General features: G+C 42.2%; 1 protein-coding gene across 1 annotated transcript in view; it reads right to left on the bottom strand.

Annotated features, from left to right (window-relative positions):
• SREK1 (splicing regulatory glutamic acid and lysine rich protein 1) overlaps positions 1-20,913 on the bottom strand; it is a gene marked incomplete in the record, with an annotated part of 208,720 nt that overhangs the window by 107,094 nt on the left and 80,713 nt on the right. The window contains 2 exon segments of the mRNA XM_053701343.1: positions 7,217-7,395; positions 16,092-16,298. Of these exon segments, the coding sequence (XP_053557318.1) occupies positions 7,217-7,395; positions 16,092-16,298 (386 nt within the window).

The raw sequence follows: 20,913 nt of genomic DNA, 5'->3' as shown, positions 1-20,913 counted from the left end.
AAATAACTACTTTGGTACATGCTGTAAACAATATAAAATTACAAATGACAACACAGGTTTAAGACTGCAAATCAAATTCAGGAAACAGCACAATATTTGGCATATTTTTGTAAGTACTGAAATGCCCAATGTGTGTCCCGAGCTCCAAATAAATAAAAAATAAAAAAAAGTGAAAAAAAAAAGTGAATAAAAAAAAGTGTTAATGTGCGCTTTACACCAGAATGTTTTATTAAATAGATTTCCTTATCAAATAGCACAGATGGTTTAAAATCAAAATAAACAGATTTACATTCTCATAAAAAAATTAACATTTTTAAACATTGTGCCTTCATATGCTTGATAGAAATGTTTTAGTTTAATGCTCTTTTTACTAGTATACAACTTATTGCAAAATTAAAAGTCAGGCATATATATTACATTTGATCATTATGTCCCAAAAAGAACAGATAAAGCGGAAATCTGACCTCTCTGGGAACTAGCCGATAAACCCTTGTCAAGGGCATCCTGTAAAAACTGAAGAATTCTAGGCAACCGGAAGTAAAACCAAGAGAATCCTTTAGAAGAGCACCTCACAAAATATGCTTTTCCAAATGTTGTGGTAAATCTTTTGAGTTACAGGTTTCCCAGCCTGTATCAGCGTTTTCATCACAGAATATGAGAATCCTCTGTCTCAAAACTAGGCATTCAACATCCACGCTGTTAAATTTAGAGATTTGAGATCCTGATGGAAAAAAAAAAAAAAAGAGGACCTTGTGATAACAGGTCTTGTCTAAGAGGAAGAAGCCATGGTGGAGATGAGGACATCTACAGTAGATACACATACCATGTACCCAATGTACCAGAATGTTTATTGGTAACCTTGCCTCTAAAGGAAACCAAGTTCCTTGCGCTCTTCGAGAATTCCAGACTGCCCCCCAGCATAACAGACTGGCATCCATTGTTACAATGGCCCATGATGGACGAAGGAAAGATGCTCCAAAAGGTAAGAGAGGGACTTTGTGTCCACCTAGACAGAGATTGTCTGATGGACGAATCTAGAGCATTTTGTTGCTCCAGATGCAGATAATTCTTTGACCACTGAGCATGGAAGTTGAAAAGGAAGGAAATGGTAAGCAGGCTAAAGGAACCATGTCTAGAGCAACTACCATAAGACCCACCAAATATATGCACTGAGCTACAGATGGCAATGGAGTACTCTGAAGGGAGAGACATGCTCTCTGAAGTTTTATCCTGCATGGTTCCGTCAGAGACAGACGCATAAGGACTGAATCTATTATGACTCCTAGAAATGTTACCCTTGTAGCAGGATATAATAAGATTTTGGGAACATTTTTTTTTTTTTAAACCGTGGTCTTGGAGGAATAAAAGAAACTTGCAAGTATGAGTGATCGCTATTGACAGGGAAAGAACTTGCACTACTATTTCTTCCATATATGATGCAATTGAGATACCCTGAGATCTTATCACCGCTAAAAGAGCACCCAGGAGCTTTGTAAAGATGCGTGGAACTGTATCCAGACCAAGCGGAAGAGCGACAAACTGGTAGTGTTTGTCCATATATACAAACCTCAGGGACTGATAGCTATCCCTGTGGATGGGAATATGCAGGAATGCATCCTTGAGGTCTATAGTAATCATAAACCTGACAATGTTGAATTAAGGGCAGGATTGTGCGAATGGTTTCCATCTTAAGTGGGAACCCTGACAAAAATGTTTAAAATCTTTATATCTAAAACAGGTCTGTAAGTCCCTTCTTTGAGACAATTAACAGAATGGAGTAAAACCCTTGACCCCGTTGAGACACAAGTATTGGTATAATTAAACCCATATCCACTAATTCCTGAACACAGAGCAGGAAGGCAGCCACTTTTGACTGAAGTTTAGTAACATGAGACAGAAGGAATTGTCCTTGTAAAGGTCTGGACTGAAAGCCTAATCTGAAACTCTCTGAAATTTCGAACCCAGGGGTCCTGGATTGACAAGAACCAGACCTGAAAAAGACTCAGTCTGCCCCCTACCAGAGTCCGCGCTCTGTTAGAGAGCCTAAATTTGGGGCTGAGGGTAAGGGATTTTGTACATTAACCCCATGAGACTGAAATAAATCCCAAAATGTACCCTTACTTGGCTTGGGGATCGCCGACAAACAATCTGTCACAATTTTGTACATGTTATTTTTAAATTCAAGAATAAAATCAGTATTCCCCTGATTGACAAAGATTGGGCAAACTTCCCATTGAAAAGTCGATGGCTGGTTTGCATGCAAAATCTGAGGTACACAATTCTCACAGATTTGATTAATCTGGCATACTGGAACAGATTTGATTAATCTGGCATACTGGAACAGATTTGCAAAATTATATATATATATATATATATATATATATATATATATATATATATATATATATATATATATATATATGTGTGTGTGTGTGTGTGTGTGTGTGTATGTGTGTGTATGTGTGTGTGTGTGTGTGTGTGTGTGTGTGTGTGTGTGTGTATGTGTGTGTGTGTGTGTGTGTGTGTGTATGTGTGTATGTGTGTGTATGTGTGTGTGTATGTGTATGTGTATGTGTGTGTATGTGTGTGTATGTGTGTGTGTATGTGTGTGTGTATGTGTATGTGTATGTGTATGTGTATGTGTATGTGTGTGTGTGTATGTGTGTATGTGTATATATATATATATATATACATATACATACATACATACATACATACATACACACACACACACACAGAGGGATATCAGAAAATGACTCCTCTAGAGAGATATCAGTGGGGACAGTCATTTTGTTCCCTTTTTCTACTTATTATAAAGTATGCAATGACACCCTATAATAATTAGTACAGATAAAACCTGGTAGAGGGCCCTCTACACTATGTTACACTCCCTCAAACACTTCTCACAGAGCAGTAACCATTACAGCCCTATGTATATTAAATAGCCCTTAAGTACCCACTAGCAACTCCTGTATGGGTACTCCATTCCTGGGACTAGAAGGCACTGGTATTAAATTTGGAATCTGGCACAAACTGTTGGAGCATAAATGTAGCTGCAGAGACTCTGGATTGAGAACAAGCCACTGAGCTGTTGTTCGTTCCTGGTAGAGTGCTTCTCTCTTTGTATGCAAATTATTATGACCCTGGGGAAGTCTCCCTATGGGTGATGGGGGAAACCAGACGTGGACTCCTTGCCCAGTGTGCTTAGAGGAATGTGGCTGCACCTCACTGACGAGGCCCATAGGAGGCCGAAACGATCGTCTGGGGTTGTCATGTTCCTTGTTCAGAGGAGAATTGCCTGGTATTTCGGGGCTGGACTGACCTTACTTGGCGGGATCAGACTGATATACTTCAGGAAAGTTTTCTTCTGTGAAAAGCACACTGGTCTAAAAGAGGCTGCTTCCGGGTGGTAAATCGCCATAGAACAAGCCACTGAGCTGTTGTTTGTTCCTGGTAGAGCGCTTCTCTCTTTGTATGCAAATTGAGAAGAAAAAGCTCACAAAAAATGAGAAGGCCGAGCTACTGCCGGGAGAAAAGCCGATTTGGCACGGAATCAAATAAAATCAATTTTAATTCCTTTTACCAAATTAGTGCACCAAGCATAAAACCCCTTATAAATTAATAAAACATGATCCCAAGCCTAACCGAAGCCTTCTCTACCGTATCGCTCACTGCACTAAGCAGACAGTGGTTTTATTAAAGGGCCAGACACCTAATTGTTAAAAGTGTCTCCAAAAGTACCCCCAGAGTTACCAGAGGGCTGCAAAGAGTCACATGCTTCTTATATGTTCCTAATAATGATAGTATCAGTAGAGACCTTATAGGGAGAAGAAAAAAAAGTGTCACAAGTCCCCTGGCTATGCTGTACCTGAGTCAGAGTACTTTGAAAATAGCCTCTGGGCTGTGTGTTTGCTGTGTAAAGTCACTTACCTTACTCAGTACCCCTCCACTGGCTTACAAGACATGTCAATGCAGCTGTAGCAGTATCCAGTAGAGTCCATCAAGTGCAGGTTTTCGAGTACAGCAGAAGAAAATACTTAAGTCCCTCAGGGGGAGGCTAGGGACAAGTCCCAGTGATGACAGAGTAGTTATGGATGAAGTCCAGTTAGGGAAATATTGCGCACATAAGGTATTCCTATGTCCATGTATCATTCAGCTGTTGTGAACAGTCTTTTCTGTCTTCTTTGTAAAAGATACACCTCAGGGACTCGCATAGGTCTGAGCTCCCAATTTGTAATCCATAAGCAAGTAGCTGGAAACACCTCTATTCTCAACCAACTCCTACAATGCCAAGAACAAAACCAGAGAGACGGGAGGTGGTATTGTTTTAAAGCTCTTGAATGGGTTCTTGACCTCCTTCTGGTGGCAGGAAAAATATCCCATATGTTGAGGACTGTGGACCATTATTTTACCAAAGAAATGTAAATTGTAATTCATCATAGTAAAAATATGAACTATGGGGGGCGTGTCCGGGCTATGGTCCAAGATGGCTGCAAAACTGGGAGCTCTGTAATCCAGATATGCATTCCGCCTGTAATCTGGAAGAGAATTAGCCATCCAGCAAGAATTTATAACATGACACAGAGGACATTTTGCTGACAGGAATAATATAAAAATCTGTGCTCATATCGCAACAGGTCTTCCCAGACTGGACCGCTGAGTGTCTCTGGCGGCCTCTAGGAGGAGAGAGCTTAGCTCCCCCCCCCCCCGGGAAACCGGGTGACAAGAGAGTACTGACACCCTCTATCTAACTGCCTAGCCTACAATAAGATTTGCAGCATGGGGGATATTTCTACTATTATGAGACCTGTTCCTCGATTTTGAACCCAAGTTTTGCGGCAGAATAGACCGCTTAGCAGCCCTCATGGAACATGTGTACACAGAGACAGCAATGTCTAAGATGGAGGTGACGACCAAGATAGAGCCTAACGGACAAGGAGTAATGCTACATTCCAATGTGGCCTGGCTTGCATCGGAGGGAGCTCTACTGTATTCAAAACAGATGACCTGCGTGGGATCCCTACCTTGCATCTTGGCCCCGACTCTGGGGGATGCGGCCGACCCCCTGGGAAGGGACTCAGGCCATTTGGAGGCCTGCGAAGAGATCCACGCAGAGGTAGCTGAGAGACACTTGGACACGGAGCATGAAGACTGGATCTTGGAGAACTCTCATAATACGGCTGTCTCCCAACGAAGACGGAACTTGTCTGCAATTCTCTCTACCCGGCTTAGATTAGAAGGAGATGCCGAATCATGTCTGGCTGCCGACAGGGGAATTGAGACCAGGTATGGACAAAGGAGGCTCCAGACTATCACTGACACACTTGCCGGAGAGATTCTCGACATGAGAGTATATCGGCAAATGCAGTTTGGAGTCCTTAGAGGGAAGCCGGACTTTAATGCGATCCACTTAACGCACAGATTGGGTCTCCACAGATCCCTCAGAGCCGGTATCGGCTAGAACTGTTCCCCTCGTTGTTGGCCTTAGAAATAGGTATACTTTGTAATTGTGGCCGCAACGATGTACGCACAGTTTAGACATGCTTATATGTACTTTTATTTTTATATATTTCCCACACATGTCAAACTAGAAAATATTACAAGCATGGATCAGGGGTGTTTGCATTGGGTAATATGTATTTAGAGCAGTGTGGGGATGTGTGTTACAGGTATGTACTAGTGAACACAATTGTTTGCCTTACACATTATTCATGTTCCGTTTGCATGCATGTACCTCCGCAATCAAAATTTGCTGTATTAGGAGCCTTGGCTACATTATATTGTTATACCTACATAATGCATTTTATGTATTGAATCTCTGCGCCTTACTACACGACAGTGTTTTTAGTATACCTCCTTAGCTTACCCCAATATAATAATGGAAGTCCCCCCTGGGCCTACAACAATTGGCTGACTGGGTGTATATGGGCCTGTGAATATCATTCCTATTGTTTAGATAACCCTCATGTTATTTTATTTTAGATAGACGACTCTAATCCATATGGCTGTTTATATATGTGGATGTGTCTGTATTTGCCTTGTATGCAGCTGTATATATCATAACAATTCTTTACCCCCAGAAGCTCAGCAGGAAGGGATGCGAGACCAGCTACTACAGATGTGAATTTTACCTTGCTGAGGTTGTTGCCTACCTAACCCTAAAATAGTGTTGGTATCCACTATACTTTTATACTGTTATTATCTATGTAGAGGCTAGATTTAGATTTCTACCTTTTTTTTTTTTTTTTTTTGCTACTCCTTTCATGTAGAAGTTAAGGTCCAGAAGTGGCCCTATCATCTAACTAAACCCCCCTCATTTTATATAGTTCATATCAAAGGTCCAAGAGAGGTCTTATTAAGCTCAGGAGGCTGGAATTGAGGGTTTAGCCTATGTGCCCTTTGAATTTATATATACTAGTGTAGATGATGTTGGGTAATGGGGAGCAAGTATTTCAAGTGACCATACTTTTATTAGATAAACCTTCTATGTTTAAAACAGTGGATACTGAGGGTCCTGAGGAGGCCCTCTTAAACTCAGGAGGTGGAAAACAAGTTTACTCACAAGGGTATTGCTTATAGTCATAGTTATATAGCACTCTCAGAAGAAGAGGAGGATCTTATAGTTATAAAGTTATTATACGCTTTGTACATATATGTTCTGGTGTGAATGATATGGACACTCAAAGGCCTACCTTTTATTTAGAACCCTACACGAAAGCCAGGCCTTTTGACTACTATTTGTTAATTTACTTAATGGTGTTCAAGTTAACATGTACTTATATAATGCATATATGTTCTGTTGTGAATGATATGGACACCCAAAGGCCTACTTGTTATTTAGTATTCTACACGAAAGCTAGGCCGTTTGACTACTACTTGTTAATTTACTTAAGGGTGTTCAAGCTAACATGTACTTATATAAAAAAAAGAGGTGCCACCCATGGCTTGTTATATTTTCCTACTGGTTAGGATCTAATATTGTTTATTGTCACTAAGACATGCCTTCTGTATATTATACATGAGATTCAATGTATGTTGATAGGCGTGTTGCCATGACAAATGTAAGAGTTTGTTTTTGTATGCCATTGCTACCTCAATAAAAACTATTTAAAAAAAAAAAAAAAAATATGAACTACACTTTTACATAGTTTTTTTTTTATATATATATCCATCACTAATTTACAACCTAAATATTGTCAATAATGGAGGAACTTACTTGAGAGGTCTGTCACCAAACATAACTCCATTAAATGTAAGGGCACGTGTCACCGAGTTCTGGTCAGAAAACTCTACAAAAGCAAACCGTGTTGGTTGGGTCTCATCTCCAGCCATTCGAACAAAGCGAACATCGCCAACTTGCTTAAAATACTCCAGCAACTGTTCAGCTGTTGTGGTCTGAAAAAATGAGAAAGGGGGGGGGGGGGGGGGGGGAAGAGACATAAAGCCTAAATTTTCTTTCATGATTCAGATAGTGCATAATTTTGGTCAAAATTAAACTTCCATGATTCAGATAGAGCAGATAATTTTAGATAACTTTTTAATTAACTTCCATTAACAAAATGTGCAGTGTCTTTTTATATTTACACTTTTTGAGTCACCAGCTCCAACTGAATATACGTATATGCATTTGTGATTGGCTAATGGTTGACAAGATACAGGAGGAGTGGACATAACTTTGAAATTTGTCAGAAAAAAATCTACTATTCATTTGAAGTTCAGAAGTTGCTATTGCATTATCTTTTTTATCATGCATTTGTTGATTATGCAACTCTACTGTATTTCATGGTCCTTTAACCCTTTCGTGTCAGGGTTAAAGTGCCTACATTGGAACAACTGTTCTGATGTAGACAAATTAAAACCACGCGATTGTGCACACGATCGCAAGATTTCAATTATTGGATCGCATCTGGGGGGCGTCCCTACAACCCTAGGAACGCACCCAAGAACACGATCAAGTCCTCACAGCACAGAAGGCTTCAGGACAGCCGTTAGCTATGACGTTCTATTCCGTCAGAACGGCTTTAAAGCCCAGTCTAATTATGACGGAATAGAACGGCATAACGGCTTTAAAAGGTTAAACAAACTTTCTAATTTACTTCTATTTTTTTTCTTCAGTCTCTCGATATTCTTTCTTAAAGCAGCAGCAATGCACTACTGGGAAATAGCTGAGCACATTGGGTAAGCAAATGCCAAGAAGAAAATATGCATACAGAAAGAGAAGCAATCTGCTAGAAATGAACAGCAGCTCAGTGGCTTGTTCAATGGCACATTTACCACCTGGAAGTAGCTTATACCCAAGCTTTAGAGGACACTGAATGAAACCAGGACGGTAAAAGGGCACCACAGCCTGTAGAACCTCTCTCCCAAAAACAGCTTCCGCAGAAGCACAAACGTCAAATTTGTAAAACTTTGTAAAAGTGTGTAAGGAGGACTAGATAGCCGCCTTACAAATCTGCTCCATAGAGGCCTCATTCTTGAAGGCCCAAGACTAAGCCACAGCTCTAGTTGAATGAGCCATGATCCTCTGAGGAGGCTTATGTCCTGCTGTCTCATAGGCCAAGCGAATCAAGCTCCTCAACCAAAAGGACAGTAGAAGAGGTCCCCTGCCCCTTGCGCTTCCAGGAATACACCACAAAAAGATGTAAACTGTCTGAAATCCTTCGTAGCCTGAAGATAGAACTTTAAGGCTCGAACCATATCCAGATTTTGAAGTAAGCTCTCCTGAGAAGGGTTAGGACACAAAGAAGGAACAATTATTTCCCGATTGATGTTAAGGTTAGACACCACCTTGGGAAGAAACCCCAAACCGGTGCGAAGAACAGCCTTATCCGCATGAAAGACCAGATAAGGAGACTCAAATTGCAAGGCAGAAAGAACCTTCCAGGACAGAATCTTAATGTCAATAGAATACATAGGCTCAAACGGAACCCTTTGCAATACCTTAAGGACCAAGTTTAAGCTCCATGGGGGAGCAGATTGCCTTAAGACAGGTCTGATTCTAGACAGAGCCTGAACAAAAGATTGAATGTCAGGAAACTCAGCGAGTTTACTGGGCAACAAGACTGATAAAGCTGAAATCTGTCCCTTTGATGAACTGGCGGCAAGACCCTTCTCCAAAAATTCTTAGAGAAAAGACAGAATCCTGGATTACCTTCACCTTCTGCCAAGGGTAAAAGTGTTTCTCACACCAGGACAAGTAAGTCCTCCACAACTTATGGTAGATGTGACAAGTGACTGGCTTTCTTGCCTGAACTAGAGTGTCAATCACACTTTCAGAAAAACCTCTCTTGGCTAAAACTAAGCGTTCAATCTCCACGCAGTCAGCCTCAGAGAAACGAGATTTTGATGTTGAAAGGGACCCTGTTCCAGCAGGTCCCTGCGACAAGGTAACCTGCATTGCGGAGAGGATGACATCCTCACCAGATCCGCAAACCACGTCCTCCGCGGCCACGAAGGAGCAATCAGGATGGCCGAAGCTCGCTCCTGCTAGATGCGTGCCACTACTTGTGGGAGAAGTGGTAACGGTGGAAAAATGTAAGCTAGGCTGAATCCCCAAGGCACCACTAAGGCATCTATCAGCTTTGCCTGGGGATCCCACGACCCGTATCGGGGTAGCTTGCAATTGAGTCTGGACGCGATGAGATCTATCTCCGGCGTTCCCCACCTGAGACAAATTTCCGTAAACACTTCGGGGTGAAGAGACCATTCCCCCGGATCCCTGGAATGTGGATCGCTGAGAGCGAGCAGCTGTGGGACTCCGCCCACTACAAAATCCGAGACACCTCCCTCATTGCTAGGGAGCTCCTCTTTCCCCCCTGGTGGTTGATGTAATCCTCTGAGGTAATGTTGTCAGTCTGGAATCTGATGAACCTGAACGACCCCAGAGGAGGATACGCCCTCAGAGCATTGTAAATTGCTCAAAGTTCTAGAATATTTATCGAAAGAAGAGACTCCTCCCGGTTCCATTTTCCTTGTGCCAATCTGGCACCCCAAACAGCTCCCCATCCTGCCAGGCTCACGTCCGTGGTCACAATCTCAGAGGACGGTCACAGGAAGGATGTCCCCAGGGACAGATGCTCCGGACAGATCCCCAAGATAGGGCGTCCCTGGTCCGAGCATCCAAGGATATAAGCTGTGACACATCTGAATGATCGCCGTTCCACTGTATCAACATGCACAATTGAAGAGGTCTGAGATGGAACCTGGCGAAAGGGATGATGTCTATGCTGGAAATCATGAGTCCATACACTCCATACACTGAGCCACCGAAGTGCTTGAGTAAGACTGAAGGGCAAGACAGGTGGACGCAATCTTACTGCGATGTTGATCTGTGAGAAATATTTTCATGGACATAGAGTATTATCATGCCCAGGAACTCCACCCTGTTGCTGGGAACCAGTGAACTCTTTCCTGAGTTGATCTTCCAACCGTGAGATTGGCGCAATAAAAGAAGAGCCCTCGAATGATCCTCTACGAGGCTGAACGACGGCGCCTGGACTAGGATGTCGTCCAAAAAGGGCGCCACAGCAATGCCCCTGGATCTGACCACTGCAAGAAGCACCCCCAGAACCTTCGTTAAGACTCTTGGGGCCGTCGCCAGGCCAAAGGGAAGGGCCACAAACTGGAAGAGTTGGTCCAGAAATGCAAATCTTAGGAACTTGAAGTGGTCCCTGTGAATTGGAACATGAAGGTAAGCATCCTTCAAGTCTATTGTCGTCATGAACTGTCCCTCTTGAACTAGGGGCAGAATAGATCTGATTGTTTCCATTTAGAACGATGGAACAGCCAGAAACTTGTTTAAACACATTCAGTCCAGAATCGGGCAGAATGTGCCCTCCTTCTTTGGAGCCACAAAGATTTGAATAGTACCCTAGACCCCTTTCTGCTCGGGGTACTGGTAAGTTAACACCTAGAGAGGCGGGATCCCTCACACAATCTAGAAAGGCCTCTCTCTTTTCCAGTCTTGAAGACAGGTTTGACAGGAGGAATCTGCCCCTTGGCGGATGGGACCTGAACCCTATCCTGTAAGCCTGGGCGACAACCTCCAGAACCCAAGGGTCCTGAACGTCCTGCAACCAGGCTCCAGAGAATATAGATAATCTGCCCCCTACTTGGTCCGGAGCCCAGTCGGGGGCTGCCCCTTCATGCCGATTTAGTCGGGGGTCCTTGTTCTGCTTGGACTTCTTCCAAGACTGAGCAGGCTTTCAAGTTCCCTTGGATTGATCAGCTTTGCGACGGGCTGCTGGTGCTGGGCCTTGTCTGTGCGAAAGGGACAAAAAGTAGATTCCCTTAGGCTTCGCCTTCTTATCCTGTGGTAGGAAAGCTCCCTTGCAACCCGTAACCGTGGATATGATATGATCGAATCCAATCCTGGACCGAACAGAATCTTTCCTTGAAAAGGCAGGGACAACAGCCTCGACTTAAAGGTCATGTCCGCAGACCAAGCCTTTAGCCACAGAGCCCTGCAAGCTAAAAAAGAAAATCCTGAAACCTTTGCGTTCAGGTGAAAAATTTGCATATTGGCATCGCAAATTAAAGAATTGGCAACCTTCAACGCCTTAATCTTCTCCTGTATCTCGTCGATGGAAGTCTCCCTCTTGACCATATCACACAGGGATTCACACCAATATGTTGCAGCTCCGGAAACTGCGGCTACAGCCGCTCCCGGTTGAAAAACAAACCCTGTGTGTTGAAACATTTTCCTTAACATGTTTTCCAACTTTTTATCCATGGGCTCTTTAAACGACAAACTATCCTCGAGAGGAATAGTCGTCCGCTTCGCGAGCGTAGAGATGGCTCCCATTTATTCTTAATATTAGCCATCTTAACAGGAACCGGGAAGGTCTGAGGCACCCCCCTGCCCTTGTAAACCTTATCAAGCTTAGGAATCTAAAGTTGCTCCGGAAGCTTCGGTTCCGGAACCTCCAGAGTAGCAAGCACTTGCTTCAACAAAAAGTGCAAATTCTCCATCCTAAATCTAAAGTCAGGCTCCTCCGCAGCCGGAGGATGAGATGACACGGACTGAACCAGAAGGAGCCTCCTCCAAAGAGTCGGAGTGGGCCTCGTCATCGTATAACGCCTCTGATATTTACAAAGGCGTAGACAACTCCTGGGCCAGGCCGTTATGATACGCCCTACGCTTGCACTTAGCAGAACGTGGAACACTTTCGATACCGCTGTTTGCAGTTGATCCGCAAAATCTGACGGCCAACAAATCTCTCCGTAGGAGTAATGGTTGGACCTTGGGGCGCTGCATGGGCACTCGAAGATGAAAGTAGGTAACGCACCTCACGGGACGGGGAGCCCTCAGAGGTGACCGGCTCAGTAATACTAGACATCCCTTTAGTTTTAGGCATCGCAACTTTATCAAGGCATGTGGAACATAGTTTAGCAGGCTGATCTACAAGAACCTCCTCACAATAAAACACAGGAATGAGACTTTGTTAAAGAGGGAGTACCCTCTAACGCGTCAGAGTCCTCCATAGCTTGCGCTTTAATTATGGACTAGACTAGCTTAAAAACCAGGCACCTTTATACCTCCTATGACCCGGACTACAGAAACCGCTTTGTCTCCTATGCCACTGATCAACAGAGGAAGTGAAAACTCACACCCGGTCACCTGGGATGCCTCGCAGGACCGCCCCTGCACTAAGGAGAAAACAAGCCAAAATCGGCCGCGCAAATACTCCCGGAAGTTAACCCACCATTGCCAGAGCCACATCTCGCACATAACGCAGCAATAACACAAACAATAGACTGTATAACCCCCTGTTCAATAATCCCCTCACTAGGAATATTAACCCTTGATTGCGTAAAATAAAAGTCGCCACACTGTGACCCTGTCTTCTATGTTATCATCATTATGCATTAAAAAAATGAAACGATCTTACCAGAATCAACACCGTGGAATAGAAACAAGGCCCTTCAAGTGCGACAGGTAGAAGCATCGCTCCTGACATGGACTTGAGTGCAGAAAGCAGGCAGCGAAACTTGTCAATGCTGAATGAATGCTTGTGGAGCTGTTAATATGAGTCGTGATGGTTTCGCAGAAAGACTCTCCCTGCATCTCCGGACTAACTTTAATCCAGGTTCTCACTAAGAGGCTGACAGGACTACTTAAAACTCCAGTCCCATTCCGAAGAGTACTACCCTCAGGGGCCGTATTTTGTCCTAGGCCAACAAGGCCCGTGCCAAGGGCGGCACTCTTACACCCTCTCTACTACTGTAGCTGAATGAGGGTTACACTCTAGCTCCTAGCAAAAACTCAGTAATGCAGGATGCCACTTGTGCCTTAAAATTTAGCTCTGGCGCCCTGGTTTGAAGCCCACCAGACACCCATGGGTGCCCTTCTTTTGCAGCTAATTAAGCTATGGTTTTAGAATAAAATCTAATTTTAATATGTCTATCGATATAGATATGGTGCCATAATTTCCTACCTTGTCTCCAACCTAACCTTTCTGACACATGCAGCGGATGAAAAGCACAGGCAAAGGGAACCACTTGTGAATAACTTGATTCAGTATGTTCTCAGAACTGCACATATATATATATACACACATGGGGATAAAATATATAAGAGCTGCCTACAGTTATTTTTAGAGCTGTCATTTAAACAAGAAATGGTTTTTGTTTTCTGTTTGTTGAGGGTCAGTTTTGTGTTAAAGGAATCAAATTACTCATTCGCCATCTTAGCTTACTAAAAAAAGAATCTATGCAGGCATGGTGGGAAATGTTATGTCTATTACAAGTATATTACGTGAGAGCTGCTTCAAAACTCATTGCTTAGCTCAGATTGTTGATCGAAAGTGCAAAGACAAATGTTCAAACTTTTTAACTATGTGAGTGTTGGTATGTATATGCGTTTTTGTGTGACTGTGTGCATATGTACATACATTTGTGTGTCTTGAGAAACGTTGATAATTAAAGTCAAAGGTTGTCATCTATATATACAAAAAAAATAGCTAAAAGCTTATTATATAATGTATGCATTTTCTTATTTTTTTTCTAACATGTATTTAAGCTTTTAATAGGGAATTGAGAATAAAACCACAAATACATGCTAGTTATGATATAATGAAAGCAAAGGTTACCTTGGGAATATGTAGATGTATCTTTAAAATACCAGTTTAAATTTTAAGACCTATGTATACAATTTTAGCTTCTATAAAGAAATAGGCACTGCCATGTTAAAACCTAGGTTTCTCTTATCTAATCTTTTCTGCTGAGGGCAATTAGGGGCATTTTAGAGTGTACAACTGTGCAAACAATGGTTGGTGGAATATACAAATGTTAAAGTAATGTTATAGTTTTTAAACATTTCTTTAGCAATGTTATATTACAAACGTTTTCATTTGCACACGTTTTGTCTTCAAATTGTCCTCAGTAGTAGAGACTAGACAAGGGATAACTACTTTTTAACATGGCAGTACCCATTACTTCATAGAAACTTAGGAAATTTGGAAATTTCACAATGCAGGAAAAGGGGAAAAAATGAATAATGTAAGTCTCAAGCGCCATCATAGTCAAAATTACAAGCTGTAATTTTAATCTTAGAACATATATTTTTTTAGACCTTGCACTACTGCTGGATCCAGAGCAGAAATCACAGCTGATTCAATCAGCAGCACAAATAACACACCTGAGAAGTGCGACTAGCGCTCCTGATTCAATCAGTACTTTGCGGTTCATATATATATATATATGTATGTGTGTGTTATATCCTGACCAAAAAATATTATGCCTAAAAAAGACCTAAAACCTAGTTGGGGGGGGTGAGGGGTATGGGGCAGCAGAATTTTTTAGTGCCTAGGGCAGCACAAAACCTAAATAACTCCACCGACTACCTTCCATAAGAGACTAGTCCAAATCTTCAGCACTCCTCTGCCATCCTCCTGTGACGAAAGGAAAAGAATGAATGGGGGATGAGGGGAGTGGGGGAGGTATTTAAGCCTTTGGCTGGGGTGTCTTTGCCTCCTCCTGGTGGCCAGGTTCTTATTTCCCAAAAGTAATGAATGAAGCCGTTGACTCTCCTCCTCTTTAGATGGAAAATTAACTCCTCAACCACTCTCTCACTGACAGCCTCAGTTCCAATAAAAATGTGTAACCCTCACACCATTGGAAAACTCCTGATTTCCAGCAGTCCAATACCCTGTACTTACTGCCCATCAAATACATCCTAAACTTGGAGATATATAATTGTCTCATATCTCCATCTTTAAAAAGGAGGAATTAACCCCCAAAGTTCTAGTGCAGACATCCTCAAACTTGGCCCTCCAGAGGTTTTGAACTACATTTCCCATCATGCTCAGCCAGCTGATATGCTGACTGAGCATCATGGGAAATGTAACTCCAAAAACTCTGGAGGGCCAAGTTTGAGGATGTCTGTGCTAGAGCCTTCTCACCTAGAAGGAATAAGCACTTACAGGTGGAGCTTCAGCTGCAGGGCAGGTACAGCATCTCAGGTCTGACAGATCCAGAAGAACAAGAGGGGTCATGACATCAAGTTGAAGGGTAGTAGATTCATGAGTAATTTGAGGAAGCACTTCTTTACAGAAAGGGTGATTGATTCATGGAATAAACTTCCTCAAGAGGTGGTAATGACAAACACTGTGGGGGACTTTAAGAATGTCTGGGATAAGCATGAGGCTATCCTACAAACTAGATAAGGTTATACTTTTAGGTAATATCCTGCAGACTTGCTGGGCCTAAGGCTCGTATTTGCTGTCAATATCTATGTTTCTATGTTTTGTAAAAATGCTTTAAACAGTGTTATACATTTCAATGAACACTAGATGGCAGTAGTTTACACAAACTGCTGCCCTACAGAGCTACAGACAAATGAATGCTAACTATCTTGGTATGGTCAACAAAGAATACCATGAGAACAAACCAAATTTTTTAGCACAAGCAAATTTAAAACGTTTTTGTTTTTTTTAAAGTGTAGGCTCTATCTGAATCATGAAATAAATATTTGGGTATCAAGTTCCTGTAATACAAATACACTGAGGTCCATTATAAAAATCGCTATAAAAAAAATTAGCTCTGTCCCATACGTCAAAAAAATAAAATAATTTCTGGCATACATAAGCTACCTGGGAATTTAAATTTCCAACGTAAATTGTCCTCCTAATTTCATCAACCTTTGTAGGATCTACATTGCCCATGAGAGGCGGCTGTGGCAGCTCAGCAAGAGCTGGGATGATAGGATTTAAAGCTGGGATCACAGGGGCTAGAGATGGTATCACAGGATCCAGTTGTGCTGGTAACGTTGATGCCAATGTAGTAAACGGAACATTTAGCTGCAAATATAGCGGTGTGAGAATCAGTTTGAGGAATATGCAAAAATATTTTTCAGCAAAACATTCATTTTAAAAGGAGCCAGTCAAACCTATACACCCTATTTTTGGTCTAGTTTCATTTTTAAAGGATCATCATAAATCTCGAAATTATTGTATAGGAATCAATCTCAAATTAGCATCAATTTCCCTTTATAACAATAACAAAACATGTTTGACAATGTTTACCATGAAAAAGTATAACTGTATGTGGTGTGTCTAGCTTAAAGTGAATGTAAACTTGAGCATAGTCGCTCAAGTCATAGGATAGCATTTAAAAAATGAATGATACTTTCATTCATCAAATGTGTAGTATATACTTATCTTCTGAGATTTTTACCTTGTAATGCTATAAGAATAAGCGCCGTTCCTCCGCCGGCCATATTCATCAATTGATTGACAGATGACGAATCTGCAATCCACTAATCTTGTTTCTCGCCTGGGCCATGACGTTTGTGCAAAGGGCCTGAATGCCCTGGGGGGAAACAATTAGTGGATTGCAGATTTTTCATCTCTCAATCAATTGATGAATAATGTGGGTGGAGGAACGGCGCTTATCCTTATAGCATTACAAGGTAAAAAATCTAAGAAGATAAGTTAATACTACACATTTGATGAATTTAAGATTTTTAAATTCTATCCTATGACTTGAGCAACTATGCTCAAGTTTACATTCACTTTAAGGGCCATAATAGACTTTATAAAAAAAAAAAAAAGTTCCACGCGCCAATTCGTTAGACCATTGTTTCTCAACCGCGGTCCTCAAGGACCCCCAAAAGTCCAGGTTTTCATTATAGCCTGACCAGTGCACAGGTAAAATAATCAGCTTATGGGTGACAGCAGCTTAGTAACCACGGTTACTGATCAGCTGATTATTTCACCTGTGCTCTAGTTCAGCCATAATGAAAACTTGGACTGTTGGGGGTAATTGAGGACCGCGGTTGAGAAACACTGCGTTAGACCATGTCATTTAAGACTAGCAACCCTGCACTATCATGTGTTTAACCCCCACAAAGGGGTTAAACACATAACATAATTTCAGCTAGTAACAAATTAAAGCAGGTAATTTTTTTTCCTATTATAGCCCTTTTTGTGTAGCAAGAAATACAATTTGATAACGCTTGTAAATAACCAGATCAGTTTCCATACAGCATAACTAGAAGAAATATAAAATATGTGTTCCTGAATTAAATACCTATACTGAAATGAAAACACCAATGGCAAGGGAGCCTGAGTTACAGGTCTTAAAGGAACATAGCACTCAAACTACAATAAAGAAACGGTTTATTTTATGTGAAGATGCCTGTATAAAAAAGTTCATTACTTTATCATAAGCAATACAATGTATCCTCAAGGTTGGTTTTATGCTCTTTATGAAAACGTAACTGGTCTTTACAAATCTTACGGTTTTTATTTATAGAACCATTTACAGTCAGTTGTTGGTTCTATCTCCCGTTTTCATATGGTTTTGCTTAAAGGGACAGTCTACTGGAAAAACTATATAGTTTAAAAAGATAATCCCTTTATTACCTATTATCCTGTTTTGCATATCAAACACAGTTATATTAATACACTTTTTACCTCTGTGATTACCTTGTATCCTACCCTCTGCAAACAGCCCCATTATTTCAGTTCTTTTGACATGCATGCATTTTATCCAATGAGACTCAAATAACTCCACGGGAGTGAACACGTTATCTATATGGCACACATGAACTAGCAGTATCTAACTGAAAAACTGTCAAAATGCATTATGACAATGCAATGAGATTATAAGATGGCTTTCAACAACTTAAAGGACCAGTCAACACAGTAGATTTGCATAATCAACAAATGCAAGATAACAAGACAATGCAATAGCACTTAGTCTGAACTCCAAATGAGTAGATTTTTTTTCTGACAATTTTAAGAGTTATGTCTTTTTCCATTCCCCCTGTACCATGTGACAGCCGGCAGCCATTCACAAATGCATACACGTACCATGTGACAGCCATCAGCCATTCACAAATGCATACACAATTATTCTTGCACATGCTCAATAGGAGCTGGTGACTCAAAAAGTTTAAATATAAAAAGACTGTGCACATTTAGATAATGGAAGTAAATTGTAAAGTTGTTTAAAGTGGCATGCTCTATCTGAATAATGAAAGTTTAATTTTGATTGAGTGTCCCTTTAAAAATGAGTTTATGAGCCTACCTAGGTTTAGCTTTTAACAAAGAATACTAAGAAAACATAGCAAATTTGATGATAAATTAAATTGGAAAGTTGTTTAAAATTGCATGCCCTATCTGAATCATGAAAGTTTAATTTGGACTTTACTATCCCTTTAAAAAAAACAAATTATGCTTGCCTTATCTTTTCTTCTGATGGAAAGAGTCCACAGCTGCATTCATTACTTTTGGGACATAAAAACCTGGCCACCAGGAGGAGGCAAAGACACCCCAGCCAAAGGCTTAAATACTCCTCCCATTCCCCTCACCCCCCAGTCATTCAGCCGAGGAACAAGGAACAGTAGAAGAAATATCAGGGTGAAAGGTGCCAGAAGAATAAAAAGGACGGCCCACATAAGTTACGGGCGGGGAGCTGTGGACACTTTCCATCAGAAGAAAAGGAAATTTATCAGGTAAGCATAATTTATGTTTTTCTTCTTAAATGGAAAGAGTCCACAGCTGCATTCATTACTTTTGGGAAAACAATACCCAAGCTATAGAGGACACTGAATGCCAAGACGGGAGGGTACAATAGGCGGCCCATTCTGAGGGCACCAAGCCTGAAACCACTGCCCACAAATAACCCAGCTTCGTCCGAAGCCGAGAAAACTAAAAAGGAAAAGGCCCCAAGGACACTGACCTGCAGGTAGTCCAGAGCCTAGCTAGAGACCGCAAAATTGGACTCAACTGAGCCAACAGGCCTCTAGGAGACACCGTCGCCGTACAGTCAGTCCCTCACCACTCACCCCTCACTAAAGAAGGGAGCACCAGCCTAAATTCCCAAAGGGATAGGGCCAGAAGAACGGAAGGAAAAAAACAAAAGGTCACAATCCATAAAGGAAACCCCCCACCCCCCAAAAAGAGCTAGCCCAACTCACAAGGGCCCAAAAGGGTCCCAACCGACAAGGGGAGACTACGCCTAGACCAGGGAACCGAAGGTATCGGACCGGCATATGAACAGAAAAACCTCTCTCAAATGTTGTGCAAAGCACCATAAGACAACAGAATACGGAGTCCTCACATCGTCTGAACTTGGAACACTGAAGTATTCCACTACAAAAAAAACGTCAAAAAGATGAAAAACTCTGAACCAAGAACACACTGCCATCCTCAGGATGACCGAGAATGCTTACAGAGAGCAAAAGCGGCCAGCAAAAGAACAGATTGCAAAAGACAACTCCCAGACAGAGGGCACACTCAAGGCAATCCAAGCCATCAGACCTACCCAAAGGACTTCCTAAAAAGGTGGGATCCCAACCTCCACAAGGTCCCCCCAAGAAAGAGAAGTGACACCCAGACCCGAGATGGAGCAATCCCTCTGCTTGTAAGCTTAGGGAGCTAGCTATAGCTACTATGCCCACCTAGATCCTGGAGATGACAACGTCTCTCAGAAACCTTTACCAGCCGGGCCAGCCCCAGCAACGGCATGTCTGAAACAGGGGAACAGAAGAACCCCAAAACCAGCTCAAAGACGAGCGGAAGAATGGCCACAGCCAATCTAAGAGAGCACGGGTGCAACCCAACTCCTTAGAACAAACAGGACCGTAGACCCAAAGGATCTAGCAAAAAAGGTCCAACTTAGTCTTGACATGGAGCCAGAAAGACTCCAAATGGAACGAACAACCCAGAGAGAATATCCCTCTCAGCTAGGGAAACTCACAGGTCCCATCTCCTGATCCTGGAGAAGCCCTAAGGACCACATCTCCATAAAAAGGAGACTAAGCTCTCACCCAAGTAGGGGAAAGGGCTAAAAGGCAACACCTTCCACAAGCCACAGGCTAAAAGGAGAAATCAATCCCCAACACAGAAGCCCTGTTGAAAGTGATTCCCCTAAAAACTAGCCTGCTAACACGCAACCAAAGTGCAATAGTAGCAGCAGAGACACTGCAAGTCCATTCACCTGCAGAGCAGTGAATTCAATGGATACTACAGCAAGCTGACCAAGGGAAACCGCCTAAAGTACAAAATAAGCCCAATGAGCAACGGACTCCGAAAACGTGGCCAACCAAGAACAGGTCAAGTAATCCGAGTAAAAGGACATAGCCCAAATTTCCAGGAACTGGGGAACCCCGAACCAACCCTGGAGCCTAAGGTCCGGTAACAACCCACAATGGGATCCACAAGGGAAAATGCCGAGTGAAACTCAGCAACCGGAAGCCTCAGGGAGAACAGGTCCGAACCCCTAATTGTTTAAACCAACAATATCCGCAAACTTAACACCCCGCCTGAAACAACGCAGACCAAAGGGGATACTAATGCAATATCCAGATTAACCCGGATAACGAGAAAGTCCCGACCCAAGGAAGAGACCACCCCTCCCACACTCCAAAGGAGCTAAGGTGGTAAAAGTCATACGACGACACTAGAG

This window comes from Bombina bombina, chromosome 2 (assembly GCF_027579735.1).
Source record: "Bombina bombina isolate aBomBom1 chromosome 2, aBomBom1.pri, whole genome shotgun sequence".
Taxonomy (NCBI): domain Eukaryota; kingdom Metazoa; phylum Chordata; class Amphibia; order Anura; family Bombinatoridae; genus Bombina; species Bombina bombina.
This window is presented reverse-complemented; position numbering and strand designations above follow the sequence as displayed.